This window comes from Monopterus albus, unplaced genomic scaffold (assembly GCF_001952655.1).
Source record: "Monopterus albus unplaced genomic scaffold, M_albus_1.0 scaffold84.1, whole genome shotgun sequence".
In the NCBI taxonomy this organism is placed as follows: domain Eukaryota; kingdom Metazoa; phylum Chordata; class Actinopteri; order Synbranchiformes; family Synbranchidae; genus Monopterus; species Monopterus albus.
The window spans coordinates 376,932-396,622 of NW_018127964.1; the positions used below are offsets into that span (position 1 = coordinate 376,932).

General features: G+C 42.8%; 2 protein-coding genes across 3 annotated transcripts in view; both read right to left on the bottom strand.

Annotated features, from left to right (window-relative positions):
* itga10 (integrin, alpha 10) overlaps positions 1-3,493 on the bottom strand; it is a 24,654-nt gene extending 21,161 nt beyond the window's left edge. The window contains exon 1 of one of the 2 annotated variants that reach the window (XM_020607181.1): positions 3,445-3,493. In XM_020607181.1, coding sequence (XP_020462837.1) covers positions 3,445-3,493 — 49 coding nt within the window. Of the gene's footprint in view, positions 1-1,225; positions 1,513-3,444 lie in introns of those variants that run through there. The other variant, XM_020607180.1, reaches the window with a different exon arrangement.
* A 5,679-nt stretch (positions 3,494-9,172) lies between these two features.
* Positions 9,173-15,039, bottom strand: crabp2a (cellular retinoic acid binding protein 2, a). The gene is made up of 4 exons (XM_020607239.1): positions 14,692-15,039; positions 11,120-11,298; positions 10,442-10,558; positions 9,173-9,802 (listed from the first exon to the last, which is right to left on the bottom strand). Exons 1-4 carry the CDS (start codon positions 14,777-14,779, stop codon positions 9,752-9,754), a joined length of 435 nt encoding a protein of 144 aa, XP_020462895.1. The 5' UTR covers positions 14,780-15,039; the 3' UTR covers positions 9,173-9,751.
* Positions 15,040-19,691: the final 4,652 nt, after the last annotated feature.

Here is a 19,691-nt window from a genome sequence, read left to right on the forward strand (position 1 = left end):
GGAGGAGAGTTGATGTTCATACTTCATGGAGAAAACACATAACATAGATGCCTTACTAGGAGAACATTATAAGACATGGAACTGACTGATGGCTGGTGAGGTTGTGTTACACAGCTGCTAGGGTCAGAAAGGTTGAATCCAAACGTGCATGCCCTGGACTTGCAGACTTATGGACTTTTATCATACAGACAGTGATGTCTTCACCATCAGCATGTGAAGTCTATGAGGGTACTTGACCGTGAAGTAACTGTTAAATCCAAAGGCTTGGGAGTAGATTGAAATGAGGAGAGACTTAAGACATAATGTGTTATAGAGATTAATAAAAATTTCTAACCCTGAAAGGCATTTGAAAGTATTTTTCTGAATGGCTTTTATTGTTCTGATGAAGCTACAACTTTCCTTCATGAGCTGGCAAACAGTATTCTATCAACATTCAATCTTCCACTGAGGATCCTCACATCATAGATTAACAAAAACCCATCTTTGCCCATGTGGTACATATTTTTATGAATTGATTTATCTGACACATCCATAGTGCTATGGATTATGGGTAATCTAGCCAGGTCCAGTGAAGTCTGAGCCCCCAAACAGGCTTTCATGACATTTGGACTTAGCCAAGGTGTCAGCTCTAAGAGGAGATGAACAGTAACCTTTTGTCAGAGGATACATGCGCATAGCTGATGGCTCCAACATCTGGTAGCGACAGGCCTCAAATAAGGATGAAATGTTACCTCTGTACTGGCATAACATTGATCTACAAAAGGATCAGACTTTGAACCATGGAACCATGACTTTGCTGGACTTGTCCTTGTCCTATACTTTTGATCTGGCAAATGGAGTGTGGCCATATGTTATAATATGCCTGTTTCTGTACTTACCTGCACACAGTCATGTCAGGAATGTTTTCAGGGCCATTTGGTTACTTTCAAAAAGAATGCAGTTCTTTAGGACTCACAGAGCCATGTGGACACTGTTATTCACAGGTTGTCTGTTAAAGTGAAAAAGTGCTGGAGATTAATGGCCATATCACCCAGTGAGGCAGTTCTGGGGGACAGGAGAGCAACTGGGCAGCCAAGAGGCATCAATCAAGAGGCTAACTTCACACAGGGTGTAAGAAGGTTTAAGATCCGTCATCACGCAGCTTTTCACCCTATTCTAAAAGATGTGTAAAAACAAAATGAAAGATACGTGCAATTAAAAAAATTAAACGAAAAGTACTTCTTACCTTTAAGAAGGAGGACGAACTCCAGGCAATACAGGTATTTACGCAGCCCCATTTATGAAACAGTCTCTTGTCTTATTTAGTTTTCTGTTTACGAAGCGGACTCCCCTGAGCTGGTGGCAATGAAGTATGCCGGCGTCCACCACACACGCAAACGCTTTTTCAGCTCTTTCTTTCCCACAGAGATGCGTGAAATGCGGTGAAAAGGTACTGCTGTGGCATGTGTGCTGTGCGTGTGTGAGGCTCACTTCCAGACTGGTCACTTTATAAAAGCAGATCCGGGTGCTAAATACAGCTACAATAAAAATAAATAAACCTACTGGACACGAGAATTCATGTCTGTGTCCACGTGTTGCGCCTCTTGAGTGACCAACCGGAAAAACTTATCTTGTAGCGCATGAAAAGGTTTCGAGCATAAAGGAAAAACTTCAGTGATACCTCAGTGACCCATGTTTCGGGCGTGAAAATCGCCGCACCTGTCCCATCCAACAAGAGGCCGCAGTTCAGTCTTTAAACCATTACTAATGTGCACCACCTTGGCACACAGGCGGGAGCGCGCTTTACCCCGCCGGACTCTGGAGCGCGTCTTTGAAGATCAAACTCTCCTGTGGACGGTACCTCCGCTCATCGAGCCCAATGTCTGAGGCAACGTTTTGTGTCCGGATCCTTTCATAACTTGTTAAACACGATCCTCCCTACCGATTTCCTAAGATTAACAACAGAATGGCCGTTTCCCGTGAGTTTCTGTAGGAGTTAATATGCGCCTCTAGTAACGGATTTCTCTCACGTTGAAATGAAAGAGCGCATTTATCCACAGTGTTTCCCTCCCTCCATCCAGCAGACTGGTTCACATTGACAAACCTCAAACCCACGTCTCTCTCCCTCTCCTTCTCTTTCTTTCTTAAACACACCAAAAATATCTCTCTCCAACTCTTTCAGGTTGTCCACTTCACTCTAAGCTGCCCTTCACAAATAACATTTTCATCTTTGTGGAATATTACTGAGGCTTTTGGGATCGTTTTCTAAGACATTTGGGGTTTGTAGGCAGCAATGATTGTTAATAAAATCATTAATAAGATCAACTTTTGGGAGGCCAGGCTGTGTAAAATGGTGTTTCTCACTTTCTAATAATTCAATATTAGAGGTTAGTCAGTCACTTGCAGTTATAAATATGAATAAATAATGAATTTTCAAAAAAAAATCCATCAAAGTCCGATTTCAGTTCAGTTGCCCTGCTGCCCTTTTCTAGGAGGTTAAGAAAATATAACGATGGAAGAGGATTTGCCACAAACTGTTGACATTCTCCATCTTAACCCCATCCTCAAATTAGCATTAATCCATTGATTTTTATTTTTAAATTTAGTTACACGGACCACCACCTAAAACAATTTTATCATCTGAAAGTGGAACGTTCTGTGTACTGCTGCCATGACAAAGTAAATACCATTCTGTTCTATGCAAACATTCACTGTGCTACATGATCTACACATTTCACTGATTTTGCATGTCTACATCTTAAACTTCTTTCTTTACCATGGACATTCACTTCCAGGTAATACTCAGCCCAGTGTTTGGGATTATGCATGTTTTAGCTCAGGATTAGAGCTATTGTATTTTGTGGGTTTCAGGTTTCCCAAGGTGATGGAGAAAGGTCACATAGGCAGATGAACGGAAATCACGTTTTTTGCAGCCAAATATAACATGTTTTTACTGTTTATTATTATTTTTATGGTTTTGTGGATATATTAAGGAATTAGAAATTAGTGAAACGGGATAGGGAATAAGGCAATTATTAGGGAACAGCCCCTTCATACAGTCCATATTCTTTAAAGCTCTTGGGCGCCACCCTCGGGCCTCTACTGGTATTCCTCCACAATTATTTCAATTACATTTGTTAAGACCCCTGTCTTACTATATGTGTATTTGTTGAACTTACATTTTACATCATTATAGCCTGTAGTCGCAACAGTTTTAGTAGTTTTAAATCTCCAACTTTAATGCCTTAAAGAATTAATTTTGTTCACCAAGTCAGTGAAACTGTCTATTAATATCCATTAGCTTCTATGACAGCATTAAGTAACGTAATACCTAAAAACGTCACGTAAAGATATTTGGACAGCAGGTTGTATCATCCCACTGATGTGCACCTTAGCCACTACACTGTAAATCTCTGATACACCTGTTGCACCATATTCTCCGTGTCATTATGGACGTTCAGTTACCTGCTGTGGGACCCAGCATCGGTCGTATCGCACTATAACGTCCATCCATTCGTGGCAGCCCTGCTCAGCCTTGGCCCTTTCTATCGGTTAGACTTTACACTCACCTGCCGTCGACAAAAAGACCGCTTTCATTTCTGTGAGCCTTTGCAACATATTTACAACGAATTAGATGAATTCCTAAACCGAAATACAGTGTTTCCCATAACTTTGTCAAGGACAGTTTGCCAGCTGGCCCAGTGCTACTTTCTGAGCACAGAGGTGTGTGATGAGGTGAATAATGCAGAACATTTATGGTCGACCCACCGAGGGCTAAAACATCTAGGAATACTGGACTTGTATTTCTCAGGTGGCCAGACAGAAGACCTGAGGGCGTTGACCCATTTCTGCTGGATGTGTGAGTAGCTTGTGGTTAACTTCATCCAATGTTTTTGTCCTGGAGCTCTTCTGACACCTAGTGCCCAAGAAACACTAAACAGGGGATGTCAGCATGAAAGCTATCAGTGCTTTGTCGTTATTCCGCTTTTTTAATATTTTTTCATTAGCCAATTATTTGTTAGTATTTGAAATTAACTCTGCACAAAATTCAGATGAAGAAGCTTTTGTAACATGCTGTTACAACATTTAAAATGTGTAGAAACACCTGTAAAAAAGCATATTGATATTATTGTGATTAATCACAACTGTTACAGTCTGCACTGGTGGTTTTCTGCACTTCTGCTACTATGTGTGTGGTTTTTAGTTCTGTTTTGTGTATATGATGGTGTACTGTACTGTAACATTTAAGATTCTGAGGCCTTTTGAGGAGGAAATGTACTGTTATTAAAAACCAGCAGTTGTGATCAAACGTGCAACTACTGGCACCACTTGGTGTCGCCCTCTTTTAACTAAGCAGCTTCGTGGTGTAGACCTGGTTCTGCAACAGCTGGTCAGAATTGGTGGGGTTTCCTTTTACAGGAAATTGCAGAGATAATCCCATGGTAATTTGTCTTATGACTGTCAGTGCTATGACTAACAATGGTCAGCTGATGTCAAATTCATATTATACTTTGTGAGTCTTGTAATAAATCAGCTTTGAGGTGATGGATTTCTAAAGGGACTGGGGACAGTGAGAGCAATGGGAAGACCTGAATTAGCTCTGATTTATGAGAGAGATATATATCCAGTGTGTGGACAGATAATGATCCTTGGATAATTGATCTTGGTCTCTTCATCACTTAACGCTACTGGCTAACTGATATATGGTCTCCATCACTGTCCTTGCCATTATTGCCCTCCTGATCTTTTTCTTCTACTTTCTCTGCTATTGCTGTCTTGTTCCTATTAGATCTTAGCTATTTCAGTTCTCATGACACGTCTCCCATCATCATAACCACAGTGTTTTATGATATAATCTCATGAAATCAATCTGCAGTTATTGGAAGAATAATATGCGCTCCAGGAGACTCATACAGTTTCTAAGTTAGCAGTGACCCACATTAGTATTTTTTGACAGGTATCTGTTACTATAACTCAAATGTCAGCATAGCCGCATTGAATGGCAGCCTTATGTAAAGTCAGACGTGCTAGCTCTCATGCAGCCAAACCTCACTGTACACAGTCCCAGATTCCCACACCGAGATGGAACCGGTGTCAGAGCCAAAACACACACACACACACACACATACACAGTTTATGTTTCGTGGTCCATGGGGACTTTACATTGACTTACATGCATTTCCTGTAGACTAACCCTAACCTTAACCAGAACCACTACTTGCCTAACCCTAACCCTGACCTTAACCTTAACCTAACCCTAACCTCATCCTAACCCTAAACCATGTTGCCACCCTAAAATTCAATTTCTTGCCCATGGGGACCTCAATTTAGGTCCCCACCGTGAAATGGGTCCTCATAAGTTGGTATGGAGTCAGGAAGAAGTCCCCACGTAGCAGGAAAAACACGTCCACACACACACACACACACAGTGTGTTTCACACCTGGGAGCTTTGACAACATCTCATTACTGTCATGCATAAAATCAAACTGTGAAGAGCCATGCTGCTGTAACAACAACAATTCAATGCAGACTAGGTAACATACAGCTTTTATCAAGCACTGCTCAATAGTAAATACTGAATACTGCTACACCATACTTCACACTCTGTTGCCTCTGAGGTACACTGATTACCCATTTAAAAGCCATCTTAATATTTCTAGATCATCTGTAAAACTATAGATGAAGTACTGATGACTTCAGTGCCTTATCCTGTCAAAGCAAATGCACATTTTAAGATAAGGAGTGAAAGGAATGTTTGCTGGGCTTAGTTGGCATGTCGATGGGATATTTTGCTTGTTGGATGATCAATAAATCAATGTCAGACATACAGTAGAGTTTGGCTTTGTAGATGAATATGTGGAGGGCAACAGGAGACCACAGCACCAATGTGTTACCTGTCAGTGCAGTTGTACAGTAGCTACAGTGTAGTGTTGGCAGAAAAGCCTCTTTCTTTTTTTTTTTTTTTTAAACCTATCACCAGGTTCTCCTGAGGCGTCATTCCTGTTTGGTTTTGACTGGAGCCATGCCAGCATTTTACAACGGTGATTAGCATGGGAATTTTCTGAGTGTGTGGGGAGGGTAGTCCCCTGCAGCCAGGTCCCAAAGTGCTGTGGAAAATTTTCCCATTAGAGTGGAGGCAGTGGATTGAACTGACACATTTCTGACATTGTCAGCAAAAACTCAACATTATAAACTATGTAAAGATAGAATCTATGTCAAAGCTGGTTTTATGCTAGAACAGCGGTTGAAATGTTTGCTAATGCTGGTGACGGTTTGGCAACAGTTATCCTGAATTAGCCTGAGTAGTGGAAGGGTTGTGTTGGTGCAGACAAAGAGGGGGTGGTTCTGGGGTGCTGGAACACTCCTCTTGTGTTGGCGATAATATAGTTACAGACTCACTGGAATTTGTAATAGTCTTCTTTTGTTAGACAGTCTTGGTAGAACAGTGTCAGTGTTTGGGCATTTGAGCAGACCCGGCTGTCAGAGGTGACTGCACCCCACCCCCTTAACTTTGCCCACACTCTGCCTCTTTCTCTTATTCTGTCTTCAAACAGTATCTTCCATCTTCCCTGTCTTCCTCTGTCTATTCAGAAGTCGAGGTTATAGTCTGAAATCACATTCATTATTGCATTTTTCATCTCTTCAAAGAAATCATTCAGTCCACTTCTGGTATACTGTGAGACCACTGTCCCACACTTAGTGGAGGAGGAGGATCATGTAAGACCAGTGATATCAGGTCAGGGGTTTTCCCCACAGTTGATCTGTAGATGTCTGAGCAAAGTACTTAAATAAACCATCGGCCTGTTTTTGTGTACGTGCATGAATCATCTTTTGAAAACCTAGACGGGGAAGTTAAGCTCACGCCTCCTTTACTTTCTGAGTCAGCCTCTCCATGTCTTTCTGTTGCACTCCTTTCTGATTCTGTTTTCCCTAATAAAAGAGTTCTCGGAAGGTTGTTGGCCCTGTCTGGCTTAATGGGCTTAAGATGGCAAACAAAGTGACAAATACCACATGTACTACATGCATTCCTTGCTCTCTTGTCTTTCCTGTGGCTTATTACTGTAATGTTGCATCCTGTGAGAGAAAGAAGGGAAATTTAGGGCCACATTTAAATATGTGAATATGTGGATGTGTATAAAGGTTTGGGTTTACATGTGTGTCAGGAGGGCCAGTGATTCCTTTTTCTACTTTTTCCATAAACAGTCACAGTGTAACAATGTAAGAGCAGTAGTGTTTGTGTACTATTCTTGACCAGTGTTTGACAAGAGGCCTCGAGGGTTCCTGGGTGGTCTAATTGTGTTTGGTGCATGTGACTGTTAGATGCGTGTATTAGTTTGTGCAGACTCACAGGAGTGAGTGAGTATCATCACACTGTCACATGCATGCTATTCCTGTATGCATGAGCAACATCGGGATATAAAGAAAATAAGGGGGGATTTGCTTCATTTTACCCATTATGTTCTGTTTTGCCACCTGCCTAGTAATTTTCTACAAGCCCACCCACTTCTTATATAAGTCAATGCACTTGACCCACATAGCAGTAATTGCTACAACTAGAACATAAACACTGATCTTGCCTTTTGTGATATAAACTCCCATTTGCTGAAACATAAACCCACTGCACTCCTCCCTGCACATAAGTCATCTATTGAGCTGCGCCTTGACTCAGCTGTAGTCCAGGACACCTAAATTAACCTGCTCTCACACAAACATTAGTAGTACCAACATTCTGTCTCTGTTCAGGTATCTGCTGCCTTTTATATGGGCCTTGAATAGTTCCCAGGGTGTGTTTTTAATTTGGTATGTGAGTGTGTGTTTGTATGTGTACGTGTGTGCTTTTACGGGGTTCTGGTGCAGGCCAGGCATTTTGTAAGGGGGCAGATAGTGGCCTTTTACTGCCCCAGGGGATAACAAGCAGAGAGGGGGAGGTAGTTATTTACCCCTTTTATTAGGGTAGGAGGTGGAGGAGGGGACCGTATTGGGGTCATACTGTTACTCCACACAGCTGCAGGGCAAGAAGAAAAATAAAAAGAAGAGAGTTTATTTAAAAAAAAGAAATCTGAGTCACTAAAATCCTCTCTCAGGAATTTCTCCATTTAGTTTTTACTTGTGTAGCTGTATGTGTGTGTGTGTGTGTGTCTGAACCTTGGGTCATTCATCTTTCTCCCCAGCCTCTTTTTCATTCTCAGGTCTCTTAACAGCCCACTCCTTGTTAAGCACATCTGCTGTCAATCACATGTACCCTGTAATTCAGTTGGCATTTCCTGCTGTTGGAGATACGTCCATTGACCTTCAGTCTTTGACCATGTGATGATTGGTCAGGATGCTCCGTGTTCCATCCGAAAAGGTCCAGAGATTACCTCTGTTTGCCACATCACCTTCCTTGGTTGCTGTAACAGCATATGCTCCGTAAATGTGGATTTTAAAGGAATAGGTCAACATTTTGGGAAATATGCTCATTTGCAGACATGAGTGTATTAGTCATCATTGTTTTGACTAGCTTCATAGAGATGTATAATGATGTGCAGCTGCCAACGGGGACCCAGACTAAATCTCCCAGCCATGGGACATCTGTCTATCTTTCTATATATCTATCTATCTGTTTGTCTGTCCATCATCCCTTCCTTTCTTCCTTGTCAAGAAAGCAAATAAGCATGCTTCCCATCATGTCAAACTATTTCTTTAAAGAGTTACCAGAAAAATAAGTGTAACCAATTGGCAAGTGAAGTGGAAATAACACAGAGCAGAGTATAATAGTGATTTTCCTGCAGCTGGCTTTGTGTGTGTGTGTGTGTGTGTGTGTGTGTGTGTGAGAGAGAGAGAGACTTCACATGCCAGGGAAAATTGCATGATGAGCAGATCCTGACCAAATGTGTAATAAAAATGAGCACACAGAAGAAGAAAAGTGAAATGGAAACATTTGCTGCCTTGAAGCATAGTGAGAGAAAAATAAAAAGGGCATGTGGCACAGAAATGATTCACAGAGAGGGAAAGCAGGGAAGACAGAAAAACTGAGGAGACAGCAAGCGAGGGGACAGGCCAGTTATTCTAGTTGCAGACAGCTGTCAGAAAGCCTAAAATAAAATAGAGCCATCTAATGTGCACATATTCTGCCGTTATACTCACAAACCATAAAACATATGCACTGTTAAATGTGTTTCAACAGAGCAATGAGTAGAGTTTAAATCATGCTTTATTGTTTTCCCATAAAAAGTGTTGTGTCCTATCATCACATTTAAAGAAACAAAGTAAAAACCTTAGCAGTACTGTATCTGACTCTAGTGTAGCAATAAATATAAAATATTGTCATAAGGTAGAAAAGGTTGCAAGGCAGGGCTGAAAGAACAGACACCTCAAAGCTGACCTGAAGCTGGAAGAGCTCATAGGTTGGTTTACACATCTACAAATATAGTCTCACGCCTCTGCTGCCGCATACACTCGCACATACATACTGTACATACATGCAGACTCACACAAGACCAATTACATGAGCTGTCACTAAGCAAAAAAAAAACATGCAGCATAACATACATTTTCATGTTTACAGCCGAGCTAGTCATGTTTGATGGAGCGACAGACAGATAACCGAGAAGCTAAGAGCCCTGTGTAGACATGTGACGTGCTACATAGAGTTACCACACTTATAACAGAGATACTGAAATAAAACTAGACGGCGATCTCCCAGCCATCACTGGGTTTGGGGGAGTAGTGACACAAGTGGTGATGCAGGAGATCTGGGCTATAAGGACGGGAAGTAGGAAGTGCTCTTGTTCATTGTCGTTCATAGACTCTGGTGCAAATCACATCATCTGCTCTCATGGTCTGTAAAGAGAGATGACAGTGCGGGTGTTTAATGTGGATGCTCTAACTTCACTTGCCGCAGTTCAGTGTGAATTCATATTCAAAGTTAAATATTTCATAGAACAAGTTGATTCTTTAAGCCTCAAAATGTTTTAATGTTTCCAGCAGGTAACATCTCTGATTGGACTGGTTTACTGGTAGACAATGGTCATTACTGGGTAACAAAACAGGAAGTGTTAAAAATATGATATAGTTTGGAATATTTAATTTTAAACATATGAGATACAAAAAATGCCAGAGTGCACTTACAAAAAAATGAGCCTTTATGGTGTGGTTATTAAATTACAGGGAACATCATTACTCAGTATGTGAAATAGGCTGGAAAGCTCCTCTGTGGATTTTCTTTAGTGCTGCTGTGAAGATGTACACTTCATAGTCAAGAATGAACTTTAAGCTTTTTGCTCTGGAGGAGTCAGATTACTTCAAGACGTATCAAAAAAAACTTTTAGGTCCTGAATCATTAACGTCAGTGGCAAATTGATTTGTGAAAAACTGTACAGACATGATTAAGTATTTTCATTCATACTTGCACAGTTGCACCGTAATCTGTGGTCTGCACACTATGCTTAAGCTTTAACTTTGTTGGTTTGAGTACTTTACTAGGATCAGTTTTCCATCGTTGGTGATCTCTCGGGTCCAGGATGTCTTTGGTCCCTCTCCTTTCTGCAGAGTCTGTTCACAGCTGATCTTACTGTCTGTTTCCCAACGTGGAAAACTCTGAGGATAGGGAAGGTGGAAAACCATTAAAAACATCTGATCTGATGAATCCACAGATGATGTCATTCAGAATAAACTGCATGAGGAAGTGGCTGATAGAGACAGAGAGAAAATAAGTAAGTGGAGCAGGGCGTTCACTGAGAGGTGATAACTTGTGATGTGCTCAGTGTTAATAGAGCGAAGCTCTGGCTGGTTGCGTATGTTTCCTTTGGACATGGCCAAACAGAGGTCGTCTGTGGGAAAAATGGGAAAGCAACAGGGAGAATCAGGGAGGGACAGAGGGCAGGATACATCAAGAAGGGGAAATGGAGGAAAGATGGGAAGTTGAAAAAGGTGTGAAAGAGCACAGCATAGCATGAGAGGCCTTCAGAGACCGAGGGAGGGATAAAGATATGCTATCAATCTAAATATGAAGAAAAGCCAAATTAAACTGATTGATGTAATCTGGATGACTCCCTCCTCATACACACATTACTGCTGTGTGTGTGTGTGCATGTGCGTGCAGAAAAACTAGACGTGAAAGGATTTGTAGGAACGTATTTGTTTCTGTGTGCTGTGTACCGTGCAGGGACGACTGTCCACTGTGGTCTCGTTGAACTCTTGCCCCACAGTAAAGGTGATATGAGTGGTACGGACTGTGGTTGAGGTTTTAATGGACAGCGTCTCTCCATCCTGCGTGATCTCCACCAGCGGCTTGGAGGCTGCCTTCACTGCAATCATACGCAGCATCACATTCACACCTAAAAACACACACACACACACACACACACACACACGTCAAAAGTACTGCAGAAAAAGTTTGCATAAGAAGAGATTTGTGGTTTATATAAAAGACAGCACACACACAAGTAAACACTTGCACACACGTGTGTGTATTGTGTGTTTTAGCGGTGTGGTGCTGTTGCTTGTTCATTATTCTCCTGCAAACTCAGAGTAAAAGGAGCAGCGTTACACACAGTTCTGTCCAATAATGACAGAGGAAACACTGAAGTCACATGACAAAGCATGGCCAGCACACACACACACACACACACACACACACACACACACACACACTCAGACTCAAACACATCGACTAATATAGTGATTATTACTTTTTGCAAAACAAGTACTAATCTCATCTTCCTGCAGATACAAATGCATTTTCAATATGGTGTAGTCTTTAACTTTCTGCAAACACCAAGAGAGACACATATTCATACCGTGTGTTAGTTAGTAGTAGCCTGACAAGAGACATAAACACACACACAATGTGCACATATAGAAAAGAGGGATAGCAGGAGAGACAAAAAGGAAAGTTGTTAAAATGTATTATATACGTATCTGTTACACAGCACAGCATCTCGCAGGCAGGAGGCAGTGAGGGGGAGCGCAGGGAACACTGATTAATCAGCTTTTTATTTGCAGAATTTACCCATGTTTATAACTTGTTAGTTCAGATTAATGTGACATGCTGCATTTAAACATGGGGTCTATTATCAGAAAAATCAAAACTGGATTTTTGGAAATGTATAAATGCTGCTTTTTTATTGCCAGTTATAAATCTGTAAAAATAAGGATTCTGAGAGAAACTAAAGGGAAAGACTAGTCAGATACTGTTTATTTGAGAAAGTGAAAGAACAAATGGGAAAAGAGGGGCAGCGAGAAGCTGGGTGGGGGTCAGACAGATGAGGGACCGTGGTGTGTGTGGTGTGTGTGAGGATCTCTGTGCAAGTGTGAGAGGAAGTGTGTGTGTAAATAGTCTAGTGTGTATTTGCCGTCGAGTTGGATTTCACACTTGTCACCTCTTGCTCATTCCCACCTGTCACCAAGGGTAAATATATACACACTCAGAAATGCATAGTCATTCAGCATGTATCAGGATGCCCAGGCCACTCACTGTGCGCTGTACGTACACAGCATGGTATGTTTGTTCATTCTCGTAGTCTGTGTGTTCATGCAAACTGCATTCTATACAACTTGTTGTAAGAACATCACTGTGCAGGAAACATTTATCCCAGTGCTTTTTTTCCTTTAATGGTATTTGGTATTGGTTTCACTGGTGCACAATGAGGGGGTGAAAGCAACTTAATATGTTTGCTCAAGTTCTGTACTAAAGTGCATTTGTGTTTATGCTATTTTTATTTATAGTGGTAGGCCACCACATTTCTAAGGAAAATGTTGGTTAACTGACTGTTGTTGTATCAAGCAAAAATGTCAAACTGTTGCAAAACAGGCAATTTCAACATGAGACCTTTGGCTATGGGAAACTGAAGTGGGCATTTTGTGACACTGGGCTAAATTATTATCAGATTATCAGAAAATTAGTTGATAATGGAAATTATCATTAGGTGAATCCCTAAAGGTGGATAAAACATGGCTCCCAGTTGGTAGTTGTTGACAAACAACAAGAACATCCTATCAACATTAGCAACTAATTATGGACTTAATCTTAATAAACCATATTCTGATTTAAATAATCCGTTACCATGATATATGGGACTAACACAAACAATGTCAAATTTAAAAGGTGGGTAAACTGAAAACCTTAGATTTAAAATATACCTCTGCCTGAGGAAACTGTGGATCTGCATCTTTTCAGTCTCTTGGCTCTGACACAGCAGTCAGGTGTTGGCCTGTGGACCATTTGGAACCTAATGAGGGGGCTAAAGCTTCTTAAGTAACTGCCAGTTGTTGAAGGTGAGACATCGCCTGAATAGAATTTGCAAATCTGTGACCAAAATGCTTACATTCCCACAGACCTGGCCAGATGAGGGCACACACACTCATGCAGATAGACAGTCAGAGGTCAAAAAGCAGAGGGCAAAGGAAGCAGGAGGATGAGGGAAGGGAGGGGTGAGAAGGAACGAGGACAGGAGGAGAGGCTGGAGGGAAGGAGGAGGGAGGTGGGTGCTGACAGACTGTTTTTTTTTTTTTTTGGTTTTTTTTGGTGCTGACAGGCTGTGTCCAGCTGTGCTCTGCCCCTCGGTGAAATCAGGGGCATTCCTCTCTGTTAGTCATGCAAATGCGGAGAGACATTAAACACATGAAGTGATGTGCATGTGAGCGTGCGTGCGTGTGCGAGGGCTGGCTCAGGTACAACAGGGTCACTCAGTGCAGTTTAACTTGTCTTCCTCTTGCAGTTCCTCTTCCAGGAATACTTGTCTTGCGCCTTTCTTTTTGGCACTCTCACACACTTGACAGGCAGACAAGTAAATGCCAGCATGCACGGATATTGCACAAACCTCCTTGTCCTTTCTTTGGTGCCATCTCATCTGATCATATCGTCATTTTTCCTTTGTTCCCCACCGCACTCTCCGAGTCTCTCTCTCTTTCTCACACACATGTCACCAAGTGACAGAGAGATGGAGATAAATAGAGTTTGACAGACATTAAACGCTAATTGGCGTGTCAGTCTAACAGTCTTACGCCTTAATGGTGACGTTTATATTCAGAACAATAATTTGACAGCTATTTCAATTACCTCTAAATGCTCGGTGTGTGTGTGAGAATGAGACAGAGAGAGATAAAGGCAGCATTGTTTGGTGCAGTCATATCTGTTCCTGTGCGCTTACGTGATATAAATTCCAGGTGTGCACTGGCAAGTCGTCTAATGGGAACTGGCCACCAACGAGAGACTGCTCTGTCTCTGTGCGCGCACACGCAGAGACCCTGAGCCTGTCCAGACTACTGCGCCAGTGATGCCATGCATGCGCAGGTCACACACAGTGTGAATCTCAGCGGCAGGTGTTTGTCCTTAGTCCCGCAACTGTAGCTTTTCATGACGGTTCTTTTCAACACACACGCACGCACACAGTGAGGCGGTGAAATAGACAAATGTGCCGCCGTTTGTCTCTATTGTTTATAGCGGGGGTGGCCAAACGGCGAAGAGAGAGAAAGAGAGAGAGGGGTGAGGCTGCCCGGGGGCCAAGCACTGTGTTTTTGGTTGTGCAGAATGACAAAGACCCCCAACTCATGCGGTACAGAGAGTGAGCGCAGGGATCGGACCTACAATACGCTGAGAGAGCTACAGTTTGAGTTGACATGTCTGATCTGAGTCATCACCCACAGGAATAAAAGCTTCATGAGAAATCACTCGCGGAAAAAAATAGTCAAGCTGCCACATTTTTTAAATCATCATTTCCATCTCTTACCTAATGCTTTCAAGAGTTCCTCGAAGTTTTCAGAACTCTTCATTTCCCAGGTGCCCGAGAAATCAGGGATTTTACGCTCCATGTTCATCTTCAGGTAGTGTGCGGATTAATGTAAGTGAACTGTCAGGTCCGAGTTTGGCTGGCGCGCTTCTGTCCGTGCGTCAAGAGTGTTCCAGTTGCCTCTTGTCGGAGTGTGCGGGCTCGCAGGCTAGTTTGGCTCTGCCTGCCCAGTTGTTTCTGTCCTCTTCCAAGGATGAGTGGCCAGCTGCCAGAGGTCGAATCTCATCTATGTGCCGGTGCACGTCAGAAGCGGCAGCACGACAAATGAATGACACAGAAAACACAGATACTTGTGTAGAGGTGCATACACCCCTTTCTACCCGGCCACACCCCGCCACAGATTTCAGGCAAATGTCCACAATGCCTGAGTTTGACCACGCCTCTGTAAGCACCATGTGCACTTCGGAGCTGTCCAGCCAGCATTTGGAGACGCATCTCATCCCAGTATCTTCCATCAATCAAAGTGACCGCACCCTCATGGTCCTGTGCGCTCTGGAGAAGCCTGTTCAGGCCTGATATAATATTGTATAAAATATTTAGGTGATTTACCATTATGATAGAGCCAGTAATGGCTTGGCTGAATGACTGACTCCAGTGGGGTGAACCTTAGTTCATGAAAGGGAGGATGTATCCAGGCCAGTCTGTTGACAGAACATGTTGTCTTGGCAGGGTGGTGCGAAGGAAGAACCAGTCAACTGCCAGACTGAATGGAAAGCATATCGGTTGTGTGTATGTGTGAGGAGGTAGTAGTGAAGACAGGGAGAGACAGTGAGGCCAAGTTCAACCCCAGTCTCCTGTGCCCTACGGCACCGCGTCATAAAAATAAAGGCGGTAGTAATGGGATACAGCTTTTGGCCTAGACCAGTGGGCTGTTCGTTTAACGGGTCCTGCGTCAGAGGCAAAAAGTCCCCGTACCCAGGAGGGAAGCAGACAGAAAGAAGGAGATTAAAATAAGAGGTGAGACTGGCGCAGGACGGCGGCGTCTCCTCAGAGCCCCCCGCTGCTGGGACGGAAGAAAGGGGAGAAAGGAGGAGGAGACACGGGGGCACTTGGAGCAGCGCCTCAGACGGGGGCAGGGTCAGGGGCCCTTGGGGTCGGAGGTAGTCCTATAAAGAACACGCGCGCGCACACACTGTATGTATTTGCACATACACGCATGCGCTGATGATGGATGGCAACGGGACAAAGCCGACGTTAACTATTGACTCTTGATGGATGATCCCATCCGCTACACTGCACGAAGAATTAGCGCAAGGTTACCCTGGTGACTTGGTGGAACAGGGGGTGCATCAGGAAAGGGTCTCCAAGCCAACACACGCACACACACAAATACACTATATAACAAAGACACTTTGACTAGCAAAGGTGAATAACAGATTGATATTTGGTAACGAGATATGCGCTTTTACGAACAGGCCTGCATCCAATTGCAGCGCCTTGCATCGGGCCAGCGGGTGTGTTTGATGTGAACAAAGATAGCACACATTGTTTCCTTCTTCAGGACCCCCCCCTCACACACACACACACACACACACACACACATACACACGCACTCTTTGGCCACACACCATGCCACAATCACAGCGTGTTCTCACAGGTTCTTCCTGGTCCATACTGAGGTGAACAATTAAAGTGCCATATCAGAGCTGGAATTTCTACTTCAGTCTTCCATCCTCTCTTGCTCATCATTAACTCTTTCAAGGTTTCACCTAGTAATATTGAAACAAAACAATCAGTCAGATTAAAGTAGAAAGTGTCATTTACAGGTGAGAGGGGTTCAGATACAATACATGAATCTAGTGTATATAACCTATTAATGTACAACATTAGTCTGACTTACTGCTGCTGTGGTGGTCTCTTCAACATGGGCTGCTAATAAGAAGGGACTTGATTATGCCCCTAGTTTGAAAGTGACTGATGCAAACACAAAGGTTACTATAGAGAGCTGTCTAGTGCTGGGAAAATTAATCTTCAACCTCACCACAGGCCCTCAGCATATTACCATTACATAACAAGAAATGCATCAAAGGCCACTGAATCAAATGGGCAGCTGCACACTGACAGCATTGCCCATCTTGTGTGCGTTGTGTGTGTCAGAGGGGGACCTTGATAAAGAAGTCTAAAATGTGTGTAATGCTGCATGTCGGCATGTGATGACAAAACACCACTCGGCTTTCAGACCCACCCGACCGTGCTGTGCTCTCTCAACCTTTCTCTCTCTGCTCATTCCATATGTCCATTTCCCCTTTTCCTTTCTGCTTCTCCTTTACCACATGCAACTTTCTCCCTCCTCCCCCCACACTCTCCTCCTTTTCTCCCTCCTCCTCCTCCTCTCATGAAGCTTTTTTTCCTTTGTGCTGCTTCAACACATTCCTCAAGCATGTTGAAGAGAGGGAGAAGGGGAAAACAGAAGGGGAGCGGATTGAAAGGAGAGGAAAATCGGGGTAAAGTTAGAAAGAAAGTTAGAGACTGCAGTTCAGGTCTTTTTTTTTTAAATCTCATTGTTGTGGAGTAAAGGATAGTGTGAGTGCGTCCGCAACGAGAGCCAGGAGATCAAAGACAGACAGAGGTTGAGAAATAGTGAAAGAATGAAGGTGACAGATGTGTAAAGAGAGACTAAGGAAGAAGTATTAGTTTGCTCCTCTGTTGCCAACTTTACTTCACTCATCTTCATTTCAGCAATTCATGTTCACTTCTTTTGTGCTGTCATCTTCATCTTTCTGTGGTCTCTCTCATCCCTTGTTGGTAACTGATACGACCAAGTGCCAACTCAAAGCTTTACAGGCCGTATGATATTCAAGCAAAACCAAGTGTATTGTGGCTTGTTTAAAGTAACATTCGAATTTTAGTCATTCTGCCTTTATAGCAAAAACGCACCTGACACTAGAGAGAATATGAGAAGGGCTTTCTCCTTGTGGAAGTCCTGTTACTTACAATAATATTTCATACTGCTGAAATCATTAGTTGAGTAATCGATTTAAAGAAAATCAATCCCCAACTAGTTCCATAATCATGCTGTTTTGGCCTATCCAATGTGAGGTTTTGCTGTGTTTTACCCGGTACTTTTTACCATACTGACTCTGAGAGACGAGACAGTCCAAGTAACTTCAAAACAGTGCTGATTTATTCCATGAACACAGGTAAAATTAACATTACACGCTCAGATATCTTGCACCTCCACACTGCAAGCGGGCAGATGTAAGATGAAAGACCCTGAACCCACCAGGCCTATACATTATATCCCCTCGGTTGGGCTAGCCCCATACTACACAGAAACGTCAACCGAGACGTCTCTGTTACCAGCTCTGCAGCTGGTCATAGCAGTAGTCAAAACATGAAGCAAATCAATGTGTGTGTGTCTGTTGGTTAAGTGGTGTGTAGCTAAAAACATTCTCACGACCTCTAGTAACATGTCGTGACTTAAACATAAGAACATATTATGGCTAAGGCTACAGTTATACACGTCATAATAATAATATTAAACACCCTGTCTGCTGACAGTCATCAACTCTTCTCTCTAGTTATCCTTGACCAGATGTACCCTGTAGAAACTCATAAGCATGTCCAAGCATTTAACAGTCTAACTAGACATCCTCTCTCCACTAAACATTTCTAATACATAAAGTATCTATCCAATATCTATCTGACTAAAGATACCTAACAGCTGTGTCTCCATTATTTTACCAACAGAAACTGAAAATCTTTGAGGTTTGGACTGTTGCTCAGACAAAACAAGGAATATGGAGAAATGATGTTGGACTCTGGAGAGAATAATCAACCTATTTATCCATCCATAATATTTACTGCTTATCCTGCAGAGGATTGTAGGGGGTGGGTGGAGCCAATCCCAGTTGACATGTTGCCAGTCTATAACAGGGCAACACATAGACACAGACAACCCTTCACATCTACAGGCAATTTAGAGCCGCCAGTCAACCTGACCTGCATGTCTTTGGACTGTGGGACCAAAGAACCTGGAGAAAACTCACTCATGCACAGGGAGAGCATGCAAACTCCACACAAGAGGCTCCAGTCAGCAGAATGACAGTGCTGACCACTGCACACTGGGCCGCCACATCAACAGGTTTATCAAAGACCAAAATCAATACATGTAGCCCTAACTTGTCTGAATCCATGTATTCAATGTGTTTCCTGTCCTTTGGGTGTAATTTAAATACAGAAATTGATCTTTTTCAAAAAGTCTGAAATTCGAGCCTGAGATCCAATTGAATGACTTACAGCAGAGAGGCCATGATGAGCAGTTTTTCTGTATTTCTCTGTCTGTCTTTGGGTTTGTTTGGCCTCTGTGACATTCAAATCATACTAAGCCTCATATCAACACTGTCACTGTGGTGAACTGTACCATATCTCCACCCTCACTTCCTCTTGTGTGGCATATTGTTTCCTATTTCCTCTTCTTATTTGCATGACACAGATTTCAACCCTATCTGTGGAACGTCCAGAATATTTATTGTTCCATTATCTGACTGTGGGAAACTACATGCACCACATTACATTTCATGCATCATTTGCAGTATGCTTATTAAAGTGGTGTCTTATTACAGTTGTGACTATCACATTAATGTTGCAGTCATTGTTTCTTGAAAAGCCGCAACAACAAGTTGGAGCTTGTACATGTGAATGTGTGTGATCCGCCTGTAGTGTCACACTTAAGTGGCATGCTCCACTTTATCATCCAGACGACCTCCAGTAAAAACCGTTGACCCCAGCACCCCTGGTAATCCCAGATGTGAACTTAACCCTGGCCTTCCCCTGCCGCCAGCTCCTGGAAGTCATTATCAGTGGCCTCTACCTTAACAGGAAGCAACTGGGCGAGAAGTGCACATGCACAAAAGTGCTTCAAATGACTAGTTTTCTCTAATGATTTAACCCTGTATCAGTGAATCTAAAGGGTGGAGGGAAGATTAACTGGACAGGAA

Excerpts from the sequence above, each read along its gene's own strand:
- crabp2a (XM_020607239.1), bottom strand. The coding sequence starts at position 14,779 with ATGAACATGGAGCGTAAAATCCCTGATTTCTCGGGCACCTGGGAAATG. Across the intron at positions 10,559-11,119 it reads TGGACAGTCGTCCCTGCACG|AGTTTTCCACGTTGGGAAAC; the intron begins GTACACAGCACA and ends CCCTATCCTCAG. Across the intron at positions 9,803-10,441 it reads ACGATGGAAAACTGATCCTA|ACCATGAGAGCAGATGATGT; the intron begins GTAAAGTACTCA and ends CTCTCTTTACAG.